The sequence below is a fragment of the Caretta caretta genome, chromosome 6 (genome assembly GCF_965140235.1).
Source record: "Caretta caretta isolate rCarCar2 chromosome 6, rCarCar1.hap1, whole genome shotgun sequence".
NCBI classification, from domain to species: Eukaryota; Metazoa; Chordata; order Testudines; family Cheloniidae; genus Caretta; species Caretta caretta.
The window spans coordinates 58,094,234-58,113,872 of record NC_134211.1 but is presented as its reverse complement, the minus strand read 5'-3'; the positions used below and the strand labels follow the sequence as shown (position 1 = coordinate 58,113,872).

The window sequence follows — 19,639 nt, the reverse complement described above, 5'->3', positions numbered from 1 at the left end:
ATCTCCAACACCTTCATGAGTGCAGCTCAGAGCACTGTGGGGGTAGATCAGGATTGTTGTCTCTATTTTACATAGAAATAAACACAGATGAATTGCTCACGCTCACATGAATGATTCAATACCAGAGCTGGAAACAGAACTCAAGAGTCCTTGCTCCTAGCCCTCTGATCCAGTGACCACCCCACATCCCTCTCCTGGACATAGGAAGACCACCCAGGAATCCTGCCTTCCAAGCCCCAGCTCTATCTACTAGAACATACACCCTTCCAGAAATGGGAAAAGAACACAGGAACCTTGGGTCCCAGTCCTTGCTCTAACCCCCAGAGTGCATCCCTTCCCAGTGACATGATCTCTCATGGGTAGGTTGCTATCAATGCTACAAGTGCTCTTTGGGAATAGTTAATACAAATAGAAACATTTCAAATTATAATAAACAAACAACCCTGCAGCTGCAAAGGGTCTGATTCTGGGGGGACAAACTCCCAGAAGCCTGACCCCAAAAGAAAGAACAAGATGCTCAAGACAACAGGCAGCAAATTAGGAGCTCACAGTCCCTGCTTCAGTCATGCTGATCATCAGGGTAAGGGGGAGAGTTTTCTCCATGCTACACTGCACTGTTGGATTGCTGGCCAGGTGCACATGGGTGGGGAGGGGTCTCTGAAAAGAAAGGCCTTGGGCCTAGGTAGGGAGGATCTGATCCAGCAGGGAAACCCAACACCTTCTGAGCTCCTGGCCAGGGCTTAGAACGGAAGCGGTGTTGCTGAAGGGGCACCTTAGTGTCACACATAAGGCTGATTAGCTCATTCCTGTAGCATCTATTATCCTTGCAGGTCTCAGAGAGGGAGGGAAACAGGCAGTAAAATGTTCATCTTTTTATTTTAATGGCAAGAAACAACAACATCCAAACGGTCAAAGATGAAAAGCGATGGGAGCATAGGCTGCTGTCCAGGCACACGGCCTGCCAGAGCCGCAGTCCCAACAGAGTTACAAATATACCAGTCCTAAGAGTCTAGGAGACAGGAACCAGGCATTGCACAGAATCTCCACCCTCCAGTATTACAAAATACTCTCCTCCTCGCATAAAAACAAGCCAGGCTTGGAATTGCACAGCAACTCAGCTCATGGGCGCGCGCGCACACATGGGGGAAGTGGTCAGCGTGTGTTTGAACTACCTGTACAAAGACGAAGAGAGCATACAAATCGGGGAACGAGAGGACGGGCTCAGGGTGTAAACGCTTCCAGGCCAGGCTCAGTGTCCCAGCAGAGAGCGAGCAGTTTGTGCCATTAAGGAGACATAGTGTCTGTCCTGCTGTTGGCTAGCGGCAGCCACAGCTGGACGATGAGGCCCTTTACCCTGACCCTCTGCATATGTGTGAGAGATGGACATGGAGATCCATCCATTAGGCAGCATCCTCCAATGGTGCCCAGCACATGACAAACAGCCTAAACTGGTTCAGAATCACCTTCCTCTTTAATGCACAAGGGCAGGCCCATGATGGCCCACCTGACCCAAGCAGCTTGCTCACAGTGCATGCCAGGGCCTTTAGTTCCCAGGGGCTGCTGCACTCCTGCATAGGAGAGCACCACACATTTTATGGATGCTGGGTGCAGGCTTGCTAAACTGCCATGCCCCCCCCCCCCAACCATCTGGAGAGATGGGTCACTGGCCCATTTGTGCCATGGGGCATAGCTGTATGCAAGAAAGTTCCCCTCACCCCGACAGAACATGTGCTGGTTGTTTGCATTCTTCGCTGGTGCCCCACACATCTCCTGCAGGTCCAAATCCCCCTTTTGCCTCAGAACCGGGGGCATCTGGCTTGCAACTGTGGTGGCCAGGCACGTGTTAGTTCTCACCATATGGTTCTGTCTTCACCTGGGGTGGGTGGGTGGGGGTGCGTGTGTGGCAAGGCCACGCAGAGGACAGGCACACACAGCACAGGAGGGGGAATCCCTGGCAGCAGCAGAGACCCAACACTCCTGTTATCATAGTACTGACACAGCAGGTTAAGCGAAACAGCCCCAAGGGCAGATCACAGCAACCAGCTCTGTGTCAGAAAAGCTCCCACAGACATCAGCTCCACGCCAACAGGAATAATGGGGGGTGGGGGTGGGGGGGGAGAAGTGGCTCCAGGTCCTTCTTGCCCCCGATCCTGCTCTCCTTCCACCCAGGCCGGGAACAATTAACTACTGAAAACAAAGTAAAAAGCAGGTTCCCGCCTCTGTAAACAAAACCAGAAGGGTCCTAAGGAACACCAGCCCCACCCTGAGCTCCGAGCGCAGCCCCCCACAGCCCCAATAGTCAAAGACCTGCTGGGCGAGTGGAGCTTCCTGTTTCTCAGAGCCACCTAGGAACCCAAGGCTGAGATGAACTCACCGGAAGGCACTCACCTCCTGGCTGCTTCAGAGCACAACATGGCACCACTGAGCCTTCATGTTTCACTGCTTGTGCTCCACACCAGAGATTCACCCCTGAACTACTCCACTTCTGGTCTGGACAGGCCTGGTACCAGCCTGCCCTCCCTCAGCCAGCTCCCAGCCACCATGCTCTGGCAGGGTCAGACACTGGGGCAGTGTGAAGGGTCACACCCCAAACAGCCCTGGACTATTTAAGGCTGCTGCACCCACCCCAGCACAAAGCCAAGTGCAGGCCAGCTGACTACTGGCTTGATACGTCTCCCAGGTCCCAGGATTAGAGCTCCCCCGGGAGCAGAGGAGTGAGCCTCATTGTTCTGGAATGTTTGGGGCAGACTGCACTGCCTCTGCCAGGGATGGGGGCCACTGCGGGGAGGTAGCTCCCGCTCCCCTTATCTGTTGAAAAGGCGGCAAATGAAGTGACTAAGATGGCAATGGGGCATGTGCGTGAAACTGGGTGAGCAGGGAGCTCCAAGCAGCTCGGGGCAGACAGGAGGGGCCACACACAGAGAACTGGGGGCCCCAGCCCAGACAGTGGCAATCTACATGAAAGCTAAGGAGCAAGGGGTGGAATTATGCAGGGCCCAGAAGGGAGCAAAGTGGGGAGAGCTGGGCAAAGGGACTCAGACTGCATCTCGTGAACCATGCTGATAGGGGGCTGGCGTGGGAGCCCCATTGCTTGGGCAAAGCCCTGGGAATAGACTGAAGGGACTACTCCTGCCCTGGCCATGGGGCCAGAGGGCTAGACAGGGCCTCATCTAGCCCTTACCTCTAGGAGCTGTAGTTCTTGGGCCCTGGGCTGCTTTTACCAGATGCTGGATCCAGCTCCCCGGCGCTCTCGGTACAGGAGTATCTGGTCTATGGCACGCTCCAACCCCCCAGAAGCCTCCCCAACTGCACATTGAAGGGGTCCAGGGCAAGCGCTCCCAATGTGGGTGCTGGCGCAGCAGGAACCCGGTACTAAGGTTAGAGACAAGCTCCCTCCTCAGCCTGGCAGCCTCCCTGCTGCGTAAGCAGCACATATTTTTACCCACACTTCCAGCAGGCTGGTGTGCAGCAAATTAGAAGCACATGTGGAGGAAAGGGAGGCAGCAGATGAACTCCGGGAGAGGAATCAGGAAGGGGGGGGGGAGGGGGAGTGCCAGAAGGAGGCGGCTTGCGAGACCCGGGCACATTGCTGACATTTTGTTGTGGCACCTGGGTCCAGTTTTAACAAGCACACAGCTTGCTTGGAACTCGGGGCAGATTTATGGGCATGGCTCCACTGGACATGCCAGGGGTTCTGGCCAGCTGTTGGGGGCCCCCTGTGCGGCTGCATAGGGCCTCAGAGCAAAGGGAGGAAGCAGGAGTAGGAGGTGGTATGGCAGCTGGATAGCAGTTAACTTCTCTCAGGCCCACAAGCATCCCCAATTATTCTGCAGTCGGGACAGCAGAGCTAGTGCCAACTGCAGGAGCAGGGCTGCTCTCTGGTGACCCCCTGTGGCGGTCTCAGGGAGTGATGTGGGCAGGTTCTGGGGGTAGGCCCCTGAGGGCTGGCGGGGGCAGTACTAGTGGTGATGAGCCCAGTGGAACCGCAGCACATGGAGCCATGACTGGGGCAGGCAGGTGGAGGCTGAACAACAAGAGTCCACAAGGACTACTGAGTCTCTTGAGGGGGCACCAGCCATCACTCCCACCAACAGGGGCAGCACAGAGGCTCCATCTCTCCCCAACCGCGGAGATGGCTCCTATAGGATGCGCGGGTGGGAGAGCTGCCGGAGCAGAGTCCATCCAGTGCAGGGTGTATGGAAAGTGGTGGGAGATAGCTGGGGGGGGGGGTGAGTCCCAAATGTCCATACAAATGAATACAGTCTCAGCCAGGCCTGGGACAGAGCTGCTGTCGCCTCTTCCCCCTCCTCTGGGACTAAGTAGAGATCTGGGAAGGGCTGAGCCGGACCCGCAGCATGGGAGTCGCCCTCCTGTCCTGCCCGCACTGGCAGGACCACGTGGTAAGGCACACTGAGCACTACACAGCCGTCTCCTGATCCTCCCGCTGGATCATCTGGTAGTGCTGACGATGTTCGAGGTAGGCAGCCAGGTCAGGGTCGTTGGCCTTCTCAGCTCTGTGCTTGGGGGTGTCTCCCTGTGCAGAGGAAAAGGGAGCAAAGCAGAGGTGAAACATCCAAACACAGACCCACAGGAGATCCCTCCCCACAGCCTGCAGCCAGTAACTCTGAGTGCCAGAGGGGCTCCTCCATACCAAATCTGCAGAGGCTGAGAGTCTGTTACAGCCTCCATCACAGAGCACTGAACCTAGAGCTCCAGTTGTAGCAGCTGTCCCCTCAGCTCAATCCCTGGTGTGGTGGCCAAGATGGCCGCCGCCACATTTGCACCCCTTTCTCCCTGCCATTTTACATCCTGCAGGGCTGACCATGGGCATGAGAGAGCTGCTCTTACCATGTGGGGAGAGCTCTGCTTACAGCCTCTGCTCGGCCTGGTGTCTCTAGTGAAGAGCTGGGACACCACTAGCATTATGCTGCTCTCCTTCCACCAGACACCTACGTCCCTCCCTGCCTCAACAGCTCCGTGCCTGGGGTAGGCCCCCCCCATGGCTTCCCCTTTCATGGCTGTGTTGTTTGTAGCCTAGTAAACTGGTTTTCAAACTGTGAGGCATGTCTGGGGGTGGGGGGGTGCACAATTAAGTTACTGGGAGGGTGCGAGGACCTGACTGGTTACAAATTTTTTCTTGTTTCTTCAAAATATTGATGACAAAATAAGAATTCCTCACACTAGCTGCCAGGCTGAAAGATGGAGGAGGAGGGGCCTCTCCTTCCACAGGAGGTTGCGGGGAAGGAGAGGGGCCCTTACAGCTCACTGGCTTCTCCTGAGGCTGATGCATAGAGGCCCCCTGGGGACATAGTTTCTCCCTGCCCCCACAGGCTCTTGTGCATGTGTGGTGGGGATCACACTAGAGCCAAAGGAGCCTATGACCTCTCAGTGATTCTAGCAGGTCCCAGAGGCAAGGGCATAAGGAGAGGGGTGCAGCCCACCTGTCTGTGTCCTGCTGGGGTCACCCACCTGGAGTGGGTCACAGGCAGGGGATGCTCATGGGCTGGGGAGCAAGGGGGCACCCTGGCTAGGTTGGGCTCCCAGCCCCCCTGGAAATTTCTGTTTATAAGAAGGAGGGGAGGTGCTCCTGGGACATGAATCTCTGAAGGGGGACCCAGCAAAAGAGTTTGGGAACTTCAGGCCTAGCAGAAGTGCTGCTTTCCCACAAAGCCGCAGGCTGGGAGTAGGGTTTCTAGGAGTGCAGAGCCCAGGGTCAAACTGCTGCTGTCCATATTTGGTTCCCTGCAGGGCATGTGGCCAAGATGTGCGGTGTGCAATGTCTGGTGATAATAGGTTTGCCATAAAGGGAAGGGAAGCATGACTGGAAGATATAGGTGCATGCTGGAAAGGATACTTAGATTTTGCTAAGAGACTGGAAGGTGCGGGCTAGATAAATCCCTGTCAAGCCCATTTGCACCTCCTGCTGGCTAGGACAGAGACTGTCCTGTCACATGTATTCCCCTCTTCACGCACTGCATATAAAGATGACCAAGACTGGTCTCTCTGACTGTCCAGTCTCTGTAACCTGCTGCTTTTTCAGCTCTGTGGAAAGCAGGCTAGGCAGAGTGAGGGGGAGAGAGCTGAAGGACATGTGGGGGGAGGAGTGAGGTGTACGTCTGAGGAGCACTTTGAAACACCATCCCTCCCTCCTCCCCCCAGTAACTGCTCCTGCTCCTCAAGGAGGCTCACATTTCACCAGCTTATTGCAGCCATCTGGACTGTGTCCACTAATGAACTCCCGCACTCCATAAAAAGCAAATCTGTTAACAGCTTTCAGCTCCGTCTCCTCTCTCCTCCCTTCCCCCTCCCGCTGGTTAACTGCCCCTGCTCCTCTGCGCTGAACAAACCCTCTACTGAGCAGGGCCAAGGAAACCTGGCACTCTGCCACTTCCATTGAAAACCCCCTCCCCAAGGAGAGTGCAACTTATCCACACTGGCTTTCAGAGCTCAGCAGGGTGAAGGCAGCCAGAACAAGGGGGAAGGGATCCCAAGCCTCTGGGACAATCCACATCTATATTTCATTGGGGCAAACAATGCTCAAACACGCAAGGGTCTCACAAACACGGATGCAGCTGCAGACAGAAGCCCCCACACACAGAGGAACACAGAGGTACAAAGGCAGATAGATGCAAGGCACACACACGTCCACTTGCAGTCACAGAATGTAGGCACAGGATCTCACAGGGATCTCCCCCGGCAGGGCTGGAGCCAGTGTGTTGTGCTTCACTGCCCAGTGCTCCTCCAGGGGTCTCCTCAGTAGGCAGAATCTAAACGCTCATTTAGCAAAAGGAAATACTGTGTTTCCCTTCTGACTGCACAAGCCCTGATGCAGCGCTGCCTGCTCAAGTCTGCAGAAACACAGTCTGAAACAAGAGCTGCAAGAGGCCCTCCGTGCAGCCCAACTGATTCATGTAACATGACGAAGCCCAGCCCCATCTACCCTGGTTTGCTTTGCCAGAGGTGTATGGGACCCAACTGTATTGTATGCACATTACCAAACTGTATTACACTCTGTAAGGATCAGGGTTCACATACAGCTTCCAGAATGTGGTTTGTTCTTGCCCATACTACAGGAAAGTTCTAAGCGGTCAGTGCTGGGGAGGACACGGGACTTCCTTGACAGTCACAAGGCCAGGTGTGCATTTATACAAACAGACACACCCCCGCTGGGCCCCCTCTCCTCCAGCTGGGCAGTCAGTCCTTAAAAAAATTCCCTTCAGCACTGGCTCGGGGGGGGGGGGGGGGGAGGGGCACTTGCACCTGAGAACTCAGGGTGACAGACATCTGGGTCCTTCTCACTTCAACAGAGAGGATTCCATGCCCAGAGATCTTGTGGTGGGACCTCAGCAAAGCTGTTTTGGCAAAGTCTTCCTAGCCCCAGCCCAGGCCTCAGCCTCCTACTTTGGTCCTTTTCTTCTTCGTTTCTTTGGCCACTCGATGTGCCCCCAAGCAAAGCCATTCCTGATCTGGGCACATGACAAGGCCCGAGTCGTTTGCTGGAAGTTAGGAAGGCAGGGCAGCTGCCAGGGAGTGTTTGTAGAGCATCTCCCTGGCTGCTGGCAAAGGGTTTGATTGCAGCCTAAAGCATTCAGAAGTTTTTATAGCCTCATTAGGGTTGGCTGCCCAGGTGAACTCCTCTGCTGTATCCCAGCCCTGGGAACCTCTGGCACCAAGACATAACCGCACCTCTTGGCTATCTACCAGGTCCCAGAGCTGGCCCGGCACTGAGATGCTATTATGTTCCCTGTGCTATATCCCGATACACAGAGCTTTGACACAGAGACACGTCTGCTTCCCCGCCGCTGTATGCCAGCCCCTGGGAACCTCTTGTATCAAAACATAACCTCGCCCTTTTTGCTACAACTCCTCTGGCAGAGACATGACTGCATCCCTACCACTGTGTCTTGGTCTTCACGAGCCACTGGCACCAAGACACAGCAGAATTTATTCTACGCATAAGTGACACTGCCTGACCCACTTGCTAACACTCTCTCTGTGGGGCTGGCTATTCGAAAACACGCCCTGCCTTTGCATCTCTCAGAGCTCCCTCCTCTCCCCATCCCCCCACTCGGGAGAGCTGACAGCGCTGCTGGGAGGGGAACTCTCTGGCGAGACTGTCCTTGCAATGACCTCAGATGGTGGGAAGAGGGGAAAAGAAACATTCCACCTACTCATTTAGAAAAAGCACTGGGGCAGCACAGAAGAGTTAGGAGGAGACACCCTTTGTGCAGCTCTAAGGATCTGCTGCTTAGTGAGTGGGCAGGGGTAGGTGAGATTTTGTGCTCCATGCTGAACTACTGGAGAAGCCCGAGGCTCCAGACTGTATCCAGGGACCCCCTTCACATAGGGAATGTGTGGCACATTTGGCTGGGCTCTAAGCTAGTGCCCTCACATTCCCTTCACTGCTCCTCTGCTGAGCCAGCTGGCTCACACCTTCTGAATCTCTGCTCCAGCCATTCACCAGTGCCCCATGTACACCCTTATTCCCAGAACTCCCATCTCCCATTCCCAGCCCATCTGACCTTACCTGCAGGTCTGTTTTCATGAGCGAAGCCCCAGCCTCCACAATGTAGTGGCAGATAGTGCGTTGGCGCAGGGCAGCCGCCTGGTGCAGGCTGGTCTCGCCACTGGGGAGAAGAGACAAGAGGAAGGAATGAGATCCCCAGGCAAAGCGAGAGGGCAAGTGACATACACAGGGGCTGCAGTGAGGGACCCCTGCTAGGGAGGCCTGGCATGGGAGGCGAATTCAGTCTGGTCACACTTCTTCAGCAAAGGACCCCACCCCTGCCTCAGAGAGCACCTGGGTGGGAGGAGAATTCAGTCTCTGGGGCTGTTCAGTCCAAGCCTGGTGTGGAAGTGGTGGCTGGCGGTTGCAGTGAAGGCAGCTGGGTATAGAAAACAGAGGGTTTGGGCATCAAATAATACAAACCACAAGCAACTTACTTCTCGTCTTCTGTCGCATCGAGGATCTCTGCAGGGGCTGGAGAGAGAAAGACAATGTGGGGTAATGAGACCAGCCTGCTTGACAGAGACCTTCTTGCACACTCCCCAGCAATGCACAGCACAGTCTCTTCTCACACACCTGGGGTCTCCTGCATACCACTGCGGAGACCTCATCTGATAACTGAGAGAGACCCAAGCAGCTAGAGATGTAGCTCACAAACAGCTAGAGATGTAGCTGCCTGGGAACAGTGGCGGAATCTGGCCGGTAGGGTTGGGGAGGAGGAGTTGCCCCTGGACTCAAATACAGAGAAATGTAAAAGAAAAACCAGCCCTCATTCTGGTGAGAGCCACCAAAACCCAAGCTGTGAGCTGCCCCCACTGGCAAAAGCAGGTAACTAGAAAACAGACAGGCATCAATACTTGAAACTGACCAAAATACTCCAGGCCATGTGGCAGCTTCAGTTGCCTCTGGCTTCGGTGAGATCACACGGGTATCACATAAGTCTGAGGCTGAACCTGGCCTTGTATTTGCCAGCGAGAATACAAACAACAGGAAGGAGGGACGGGACACTTCCCAAGCCTTGCAGAGAGGCGAGAGGTTGCCACAAACAAAGCAAGGCAGAGAGAAGGGCATCTGAACACTAGCATCATCCCCTTCGAGCAGAGACTTGTAGAGAGGCGCAGTGAATTCGGCCTCCATCCCTCTGTGCCAGCTCCAGGGGTCATGGCACCCCCATCCCAGAGCTGTACCAACAGCTGGATCCAGGCTCCCAGCTTACCATTCTCAATGACGTATTTGACAATCTCCTTGCTCCCCGATTTGACGGCATGGTGCAGCACGGTCTGACCTGAGGAGTCTCGCATCATCAGGTCCCCTCCTGCCTGGTGCAGCTCTCGAAACTACAGGAACACAAGTCAGCTCTGGATTAGAGTCTCCTACTCAGACCTCCTCTAACCTCTGAGCACCAGGGCAAGAGCTGTGCCTGTGGGAAGGCCCTTCCCACTCACACCCTGCAGGGCGGGCCTTTGCCAGCAGAACCTGCAGCAAGATTACCTGAGTATATGCCCCAGGGTAGGGAACTGAACTGCTCTCCAAACTCAGCCAGCAAGGCTACAGCTGCCTTCATCTAACGCTGCACATGCAGCCCTCCCAGAACAGGATTCCTTGTTGTGAGCCTATCTGGACCCCATCCGGCACTGCTCGGAGGAAGCTCACACTGCTAAGGACTCTCCATGCACCGCTGTGAGGAAGGAGTCACAGCTGGGGCTAGCAGGGCAATGAGAAAGCCTGGCTAACAGGCACCAACAGGGTGCTGGAGAAGGGATGCTCACGCCACACTGGGGTCCTAGCTAGCTGCTGTGGGGAAAGGCACAGCACCCCCCTAGCACTGTGGCTGCATTCGTGGCACATGGCAGCTCTTACCTTCTGGAAATCATTACTCTTGGCAGCAGCTATCAAGGCGTTATCTGCAGAGAGGAGACACTGGTCAGGATGACAGAAGCCAAGCAGGAGATGGGAAGAGAGAGGGCTGCTTGTGCAGGGGGAAACTCTCTCTCTCTCTGCACATGCACGTGCACTGACTGAGCTGCCATGTATCCTACAGTGGGGCAGGTGGAAACACCAAGGAGGTGCAAGTGGAAGGCAGCCTTTTTCCCAGGCTCTCTTCCGTTTCAGTCTCTTCTGGGCTAAGAGGCAGTTTCAATGGCAGAGTGACACAGTCCTCGCCCCAGGCCAGTTCACATCGTGCACTTCTGGAGCTGCCTTAGGACACGGCTCACAGCCTGTTAGTGCCTGTGCAATGGGAGCTGCCAGAAGCATGTTTCTCCAGCACCACAGTCTGTGCCAGTGACCTCCTCCCAGTGTGGGAGCAGGGCCAAAATCTCCCCTCCCTCCCCAGCTGCTGGGCACAGCTGGCTGCTTCCTGCTGACAGTCCCTGAACATCAGGGCGCTGCTGGCAGGGCATCCTTGGGCCTAGAATTCCCCTGAGTCCAATCCCCTCACGCAGGGCTTGGGAGGAGAGGGGTTCAGGGGAGCCACTGGCCAGGCTGGTTTTGCCTGGAACACGGCATGCACCAGAGGGTTAGTGGAGGGCTCAGCTTTATAATGCTGGGTGCCCCCAGGGGTGGGGGAGAGGTAAGGAGAAAATGGGGGCAGCCCACGGGATGAGGTGTGAGGGGAGAAACACCCATGGGAGGGGGGAGGAGTTAGACCAAGTTAGGCTGCAAGGCCAGGCCCCAGCTTTGGCGAGGTCCAGAAGGAATGTTTTCAAGACCATGGAAAAAGTAACTCCTGAGGTGGAGGGGAAGAGCAGGGTGAAGGGCAAATGAGGGGGTCCCCGGGGAGCCAGCCAGCTGGGATGCCTCTCACCAGTGACTCATTCACACGTCCAGGAACCGGCTCTGTTCAAGCTCCAGGAAACTTTTTCCATTTGCTCAGCTGAGGGAGGCCCCTGACCTTGTGCTCCCCCCTCCCAGAGCCCCTGCCAGTGCCTGGCAGAGACAAACACCACCCCCAGCAACACATCTCAAGGCCTGGATTCTGCAGGTGGGAGATTAACCTCACCACCCTGTCATTTCCTGCCCCACACTTCACAAGCAGGCTGGGAAAAGGCTCCCTGCACTGCTCCACTATGCAAGCAAATGGCTATCAGGTCTCTCCAGCCAGTCACTCCTGCTGCTCCCCTCGGGGAACCTCCCTGGAGAACCTGAGCCCCGATCCCCCTGAATGGCAGTGCATTGTGCAGTCACTGCAGCGTCAAGTGTGACCCTCTCCCTTGCCACCCCATAGGCTGTGCAGTTCTCGCAGAGCCTATGGTTGGGTCTGGATCCCAGACAGAGCAGTGCCATGTGACACCAGCAGGGGCGGGGCTCTCCAGACATTCCCATCACCCCTGTTTTCTCAGACAACGATAGCGCTCAGTTTGTGGGGAACACAGAATCAGGGCAGGGACTCAGGTGCATCTGCTAGTATAACCCTAAGTGTGACAGGAACAGGGAAGCCAGAGACTTGCCAAAGGCCTGCAGCACAGATTGAAAGACTTACCTTCGTGGCAGGGGCAGCCCCCTGCTTCTGAGCTGGAAGAGAAGAGAGGGAGAGATTCAGAACTGACGCTGTCAAAAGCCATGATAAGCAAGTCTTCTGCAGCAAATTCCCCTCCCCTGCACTCGTCTCTGTGATCCTCACAGGCACAGCCCATCAGCATCCCTTGCTGGGAGAGGCTAGGACTGGACTAGTTGGGAACTCCTTGTGATGAAGTGGGAATTTTCTGTAATATTTTATGAGTCCTGTTTGTGCCTCAGTTTCCCCTATGGGCTGTGCTGTTACTTAGGGGGTAGAAAAGGGCTGTTTGCTCAGATGTAGATTCGGGTGTCACTTAAATGTGTGGGGCTTGGTCCCCATATCAATGGAGCCTCTGAAAAGAGGACAGCAAATCCAACTCTCTGGACATTGAGACCTAGCAATCAACTACCTAGAGAGAAACACTTACCCGGGGGGGGGTGCGGGAGGGGTGCACAGCTGGGCAGTATTTCCCAGGTCTGGAACAAAGGAGGACTCTAGGTGTGGGGATAAGTGTTGGCTGCTGGAGGCAGCCAGGGAGGCTCTCACCTGGAGCCTGACCAAGGAGAGAGAGCAAGCTTGAATAACAGGGTTCACTACAGCTTGGCTGGGCTCTGGGCAAACCTGAATGGACCAGGCTTTAACCTTCCTGCCTCTTTGCTCACTTAAGGAAGTTGCTATGCTTTGTTCCAGGTAACTTCTAAACCCCCCCGTTTTGACAATGCTGCGTGTCACTGCACACGCTTGGCAAGGTGCATTAATCCCTAAAGAGCATACAAATCTCCTCTCTCAGATGGATGTGCTCAAGAGCACTCTCGGTGTGAAGCAGGAGCGCTGCAGGCACAAAGGTCCAGCCTAAGGAGGCAGTGAAGCCGCATGGCTTACTCTGGAGGAAGTGAGAGACTCCTTTGGGGTCTGGCACACTGAAGGGGTCCCCCCCGAAACCGTTCTAAAGATGGGGTGGTAGCACCGATCCTGTGGCTCTGTGATACTTCCCCATTGCGGGAGCCCTGCCTGATGGCTAGTCAAGCTGGAGCTGTGTGAGCAGCAGATGTTTCCTGTGTACCAGCCTGCCACTGGAGAGACACTGCTGCTGAGAGACCAGCTGCATGGATGCCAGCTGGGATAGGACGGGAGAAAGGAATCACAGAATCATAGAAATGTAGGGCTGAGTGGGACCTCGAGAGATCATCTAGTCCAGCCCCCTGCGCTGTGGCAGGGCCAAACAAACCTTGACCATCCCTGACAGGTGTTCATCCAGCTTGGTCTTAAACACCTCCAAAGATGGGGATTCCACAACCTCCCTTTGAAGCTTGGTCCCGAGCTTAACTACCCTTATAGCTAGAAAGTTTTTCCTAATATCTAACCTAAATCTCTCTTTCAGAAGATTAAGCCAGTTTTCTTGTCCTACCTTCAGTGGGCCTGGAGAACGACTGATCACCATCCTCTCTAGAACACCCCGTAACATATTAGTAGACTGGTATCAGGTCCCCCTCCGTCTTCTTTTCTCAAGATGGAACATGCCCAGTTTTTTTAACCTTTCCTCATAGCTCATGTTTTCTAAACCTTTGATCATTTTAGTGGCTCTCCTCAGGACTCTCTTCAGTTTGTCCCCATTCTTCCTAAAGTGTGGTGCCCAGAACTGGACACAGCACTCCAGCTGAGGCCTTCTCAGTGCTGAGTAGAACAGGAATTACCTCCCCTGTCTTACATACAGCACTCCTATTAATACACCCCAGAAAGGCAGGAGCTGTTTTCCCACTTGCTTTACATGGTTACTCATATTCAATTTGTGATCCACTAGAACCCTCCGACCCTCTTCAGTTGCACTCCCACCTAGCCAGTTATTCCCCATTTTGTAGTTGTACATCTGATTTTCTCTCCCTAGTGAAGTACTTTGCACTTGTCTTCACTGAATTTAATTTGATTGATTTCAGACCAATTCTCTAATTGATCAAGGTTGTTTTGAATTCTCATCCTGCCCTCCAAAGTGCTTCCAGCCCCTCCCAGCTTGCTAGTATTCCCATTGTATAAGAATACTTTCCACTTGGTTATCCACCTCACTAATGACAATATTGAATAGTGTCAGGCCCAGGATTCACCCCTGTGGGACCCCACTAGATACATTGTCCCAGTTTGACAGTGAACCATTGAGAACTACTTTGAGTACAGTTTTTCAACGAGTTGTATATCCACCTCATAGTAATTTCATATAGACCACATTTCCCTAGTTTGCTTATGAGACTCCCATATGGGATTGTGTCAAGCTGTACTGTAACTCTGTTAAACAAGGAAATTAGGTTGGTTTGGGATGATTTGTTCTTGACAAATCCATGCTGGATATTCCTTATAACCCTATTATCTTCCAGGTGCTTACAAATTGAAAGATTGAGGAAATTAACCTTGCCTTAGCAATGACACCCATTCCTTCCATGACTTGGTTTCTTTCCCCTCCCTGGCCCATCTCCACCACTAATTTCTTCCCTTCCCAGCTCAGTCAGTGACACCTACCCCTATCCCAGCTCTGTGTCTCAGCCCTCCCCAGAGAACCATCTCCCTTTGCCATGGGGGCTAGCAATGGGAAACGAGTTCTGGAGTCTCAGTCAGCCCTGGACTGATGCAGCTAAACTAGAGCCATGGGTGCAACCCTCCAGTGCAGCCCCACTGCCCCAGAGTCACACTTTCTGAGGGTGGAATATGCATGGGGAGGAAGGGAAGGTTGTTGGTCTCCATAGAGGCAAGCTGCAGAGACAATTCTCACTTGCGTCACACAGAGCTGGTGTTTCGCTTCAGAGCTCAGGATTCAGAGCAGCTAAGCCAGCGCCAAGCCTCTCAGGCTGGTCCTTCTTCCACTCCTCCCTCAGACCCTTCTCCCCACCCCACAAGGCCATTCTCACCTGCAGACCAGAGTGGTCAGTCTCACCTGAGGGCTGGTGAGGAGGGTGGAGAGGATGAGGAAGAAGGGAAAGCAAAATGGTGCCCTGTGGGAGTGGAGGACAAGTCAACGAGGTCAGGAATGGCGGGCGAGGTGCCCACAGTGTGGGTGATCACCAGCTCTGGGTCCAGCACAAAGAGCTCATCCTGGGAGATCTCCGTCACGTAGTTGAGGTGCTCCTGGAAGGTAGAGATCAGCCCTTCAGAGAGGGGATCCACCCACCCCAGGCCAGTCACCCTGGGGAAACACCCCCCCACTAGCAACCAGAGCAGCATTCAGGGGGGTGATGGCCCATGGCAGCTCAAAGGGGCCGGCATGGGAGTGGAGTTGGGACTGGTGCCCATGGCAACTTAGCAAGGGCAGCCCCAGCTTGCCACACAGCTCTTCTTAGACTGATCACCATGACCCTGGCCAGGTCAGATGCTTCTGAACAATGATCGCTGTGTGGAGTGGAGTCTCAACGAGAGATGGAAAAGTCCTATCAGGGTCTCTTGTCTCCAGCAGAGTGTAGGTTGTGCCCAGTCTATTTTTAAGGTGTTGCCCCTTTCCTGGAAAACTCTTCCACAGCCTCGCACGTCTCACTGTCAGGGCGTCTGCAGAGACTCCACTAGAACATCTCCTCTCCAAATCCCCGCCCACATCCCTCATTATGACCCTATGTAATCCCTTTCCACCCTCAGCAGCTACCCCGGGATGATGTTTGCAGACTGTCAGCACAGCCTAAGTGCCCCTTAGCCAACCTGGACGGATTCAACTCTATTAATCTCTCCTCACAAGCCCGTGTTCATTCCTGTTGCCCTCCTCTAATCTTGCCTTCCAATCTTCCTCTGTCAGCAAGGGGCCCAGAGCTGACTGTCACAGGCCAGGTGTGGGCACACTAGAACCACACAGGAAGGGACCATCTCCCTGCATCTTGATGTGAGGCTTCTTGGTTTAGGAGACCCAGAGCTGACTCCAGGTGGGGTCTCTCCAGAGCTGTAGCTAGAGGGACTGGGCCCTCCCTATGCTGGGACTGAGGACTTTGCATCCTCACTCCCCAGAACATCCCTGGTGTTTTGCAGCCATCTCACCGTAAAGTCTTTTGCTTCTCCCTCTCCTTGCAGAGTCTCTCTCAGCCATTCCTGCTCCCGGCATTCTCCTCCCATTGAGGATCGTGGTTTTGGGTTATTTTTCCCCTAGCTGCAGAATCTACATTTCCCCAGGCTGAGTCTCACTTAGTTGTTTCCTGCCCATGTGTCTTAACGTCTCTGGGTCCCTCTGCATTTTCTCTATCCTCTCTAGGGTTTACAACTCCTCCCGTTTCAGTGTGACCTGTTGATTGCATCATGCTCCTGTTTGCCCTCTTTCTAGCTAATGAATGGAGATATTTAATAACACTTAAGTTTACACCTGAGATCAAGCCCTGCAGGTCCTCATGGACACCTTCTTCAAATCAATACCCTGCCATTTATCAGTCCTTTGTTCAGCTCCTTCAGGCACTTTCCAGCCCATATCTCAGTGTTCCTAGCCAAGCCAACTTGCATCCATTTTTCAAGTTAAGACTGTGAGACATTGATCCTAAGTCTGAGCTACATGCCAGCCCCTTTACATCATTCCAGCAGCATAATGGGCCCAGTGCCCAGCCAGATCTCACTACTGGGAATAACCCGGTATAAGGTGGATTTCCCAGTGAGTAGGGCCAGCAGCATGACCCTTTGCTGTCCCCAGGAGTAGGGGTGTATCTGAGTGAGGGACGGAGTGTGTTTGGTTATACTCTAAGCTCTAGCTATTCTGGGATGTCAGGTAGTCCCTTACAGACTGCTGTATCTAGGGTGCAAGTTAGAGCAATCCCTGGGACCACTGGTTTAGGATGGGGGCTGAATGAGCTTCCAGCAGCCTCATAATCCAAGTGGTGCAGAGGTGGCTAAAGTCACCTTTGTCCCCATGGCCTAGGCTGTGTGCCGCTCAGCTCAGCCGGAGCCCAGAATGGGGGCCACAGTCTGAGATATGTGACTTGCATCCAGTTATATCCAGCTACTGCATTGCCTCCATCCTCTAACTCTGTGATATTATCAACCAGGGCAATGAAATCAGCATGGCAAGGCTTCTCACTCATCCTCAACACTGCCCACTGCTCCTGGGCGGCATTGTCCTCCAGACCTTTCATCAGTTTTTCCTCTCAATATTTCTTCCATTAATTCACTAGGACAGAGGTTGAAGGAGATGGTGATGCACCTGAAGCATCCAATACCAGTTGATCCCAGAGGTGCCTGATTGCAGAGGGCAGAGCACCTCTATTTCCCGGTGTTTACAACTTTCCCAGGAAATTGTATCCCCTTGTCCATAAAGTAATCACAGGATTTGGGCAGTGTGGGGACAAAGCACACTAAGCAGTGGCCCTTGGCAATGCATGTGTCTGCATGTCTGAACACACATGTGCTGCTGGTCAAGTGTAGCTGCACAACAGCGCCTTGGTCCCCACAGTCCCTGGCGAATGAGTCGGCACTCACCTGTGCGCGGTCTATCCTGTAAAACCGATCAGCTGTAGTTGCTGAGAGAGAGAGAGAACGAACCTGTGAGATTCCTGTCCCCAGAATCTGGCAAGAGACAAAGGGGCAATGGGACTGCCTAGAACCACTGCACTCCACCCCTGGGCAACATGAAACTGTTCAGCCACCTTACAACCCCGAGTGAGTGCACCCACACAGCAGCAGGACACAGCAGGGAAACCAGGTAACTCTTGACCACGGGTGGCCCATTGACTTCCATAATGTGCCCTAAAGACACATCTGTTCTCTTCACAGACTACAGATCGCAGCATGCAACGTTCCCGCCTGACTGAGCAACCAGCCATTGTTCTAGGCCCTGATCACCATAAGGAGCAGAAGCAGGATATACCTGGCTACCTTCAGGCTGCTGGCCTGGAATTCCAGCTTTCTGGGGATTGTCAGGCCCCTCCGACCTGCCTCCTGACTCTCAGGGCTTTTGCTGCTGACGCTCTGACACTGACCTTGTACAGAGCAGAGCCTTGCCTGAGCAGGCTGCGGAGACGACAGCCCATCGCTGTCAGGACTTGCTTACACCCAGGGGAGAGATTATTCCTCTGGCTTAAAATCACTCATGGTCACTTTTATTGTGACAGAGTAACTGCAGGGACATGGGGAGAGCTTGGGCCTATCTGTTCTCCGCTCTCGGGGACTTGGTGCAGCTACACGTTTACATTATTGACTAGGGCTCATCACAAACCAGCACCAAGACTCCAGGCCTGCTGTGCATCCCTGGCCTTGGCAGAGCACACTTCCCCAATAGGGCATGGGATGGACATTGGTCCCTGTCCCCTGGGATGGCAGCACAGTTTTAAACCAGCACCCAACATCCACTCTCCCTGTGTGGGCTAAGAATTGTACCCAAGCCAGTCCATAGTCTGTTCCGAGATGCTTGTTGCTCCCCTGCTGAGCACCAGCTTGAGGGACAGAAAAGCCCCACATTGATATACTGGGGCGAGAGGAGCGGAGCGGACTGGGCGTGTGTGTGTGTTTGGGAAGCACTTTGCAACTCTGGGATGCAGCCGGTAACTCTGAAACTCACAATCAAAATTCCAGCAAGGTGAAAGGGCTGGGGAGGGAACGGGGGCTCCTGAGCCTTGTTTCAATGTGGTGGGGAGAGCAGGGACAGGCCAGGGTTAGTGGGCTCCAGTGCTTTATGGGCATTTTCTCCATGGGCTCTGTGCCCCCCACAAGGCTGAGGACTGCTGCCCAGTCTGGGGTTGCTATGGCTGGGCCCTAAAGGGACTGGGGAATTCTCTCTCAGAACAGAACAAGAATGTGGGGGAGGGGTGTCCGTGACACAAGCCAGAGCAGATTAGAGGAGTGAAAGAGCCCCGTTTATCCTGTCCCTGCAAGAGATTTACAGCCACGGAGCTGCTAACGAAGGTCTGTAATTCAGCCACTTTAATGAGCCTGCGTCGCCCTTGAATGTAGCTCCAGCCTCTTTCCTGGCACATTTTCCTCAGCACCGAACCTGCTGCTGGGAAACCAGCGAAAGGAGGAAATAATCCACAGCAGCAATATCTGGGAGCAGGGATCATGTGAGCGGTGCATGCAGTGGGGTGTCCACTCCACCCCCGCTGGGTGGGACCCCACACTTCCAAGAGACAAGGGACAACACTCCTCTCACTGGAATGAACCTCACTTGGCTTGGCTCCCCATCACCGACCAAATTCAGGGAGCAATGGCTGCAACCCTTCTGGGACTGCTCCTGGAAACCCCCCCCCCCCAGACGACGTGGCAGTGAGGGAGCCCAAGCTGCGCTCCTGAAATCAGAGATTTGGTGGGGAGCCTGGAAGGAGGCAGAATCTGAGGGAAACGAACACAAGAGAAACAGGGAGAGGAGCAGAAACTCCAGAAACTGGATAGGAAAGAGCAACCTATCCCCACAGCGTCTGGGAAAAGGCTCTGGCCTTTTCATTCCCCTGGTCCCTCCAGTGTCTCCCCTGGGGTGAAGCCAAATGCTGGTCTCCCCATTGACCCCCAGCTTGTCCGTCTGCAGTCAGGCTCCTCAGGTGGTGCGGCTGGTGCCCAGTGAGTGCCTGGTGCAGGCCCGTTGGCTCTGAGGATCAGTGCAATGACACAGGCCTGCCCTGTTTGGTGCCCCTGCGTGAGCTTCTCCCTGTATGTTTGGGAACTCGCTCCAGCACCATTACGAGGGCACAAAAGCCCCTATT

General features: G+C 54.3%; 1 protein-coding gene across 12 annotated transcripts in view; it reads right to left on the bottom strand.

Moving 5' to 3' along the window:
- Positions 1–857: 857 nt before the first annotated feature.
- Positions 858–19,639, bottom strand: part of DGKZ (diacylglycerol kinase zeta) — a 107,635-nt gene continuing 88,853 nt past the window's right edge. For all 12 annotated transcript variants that reach the window (XM_048853203.2, XM_048853205.2, XM_048853208.2 and 9 more), the window contains 8 exons: positions 17,427–17,467; positions 14,926–15,116; positions 11,988–12,019; positions 10,367–10,410; positions 9,723–9,843; positions 8,944–8,980; positions 8,528–8,627; positions 858–4,534 (listed from right to left, as the gene is read on the bottom strand). In XM_048853203.2, the coding sequence (XP_048709160.1) occupies positions 4,418–4,534; positions 8,528–8,627; positions 8,944–8,980; positions 9,723–9,843; positions 10,367–10,410; positions 11,988–12,019; positions 14,926–15,116; positions 17,427–17,467 (683 nt within the window). In that variant the 3' untranslated portion in view covers positions 858–4,417. The remainder of the gene's footprint in view (positions 4,535–8,527; positions 8,628–8,943; positions 8,981–9,722; positions 9,844–10,366; positions 10,411–11,987; positions 12,020–14,925; positions 15,117–17,426; positions 17,468–19,639) is intronic.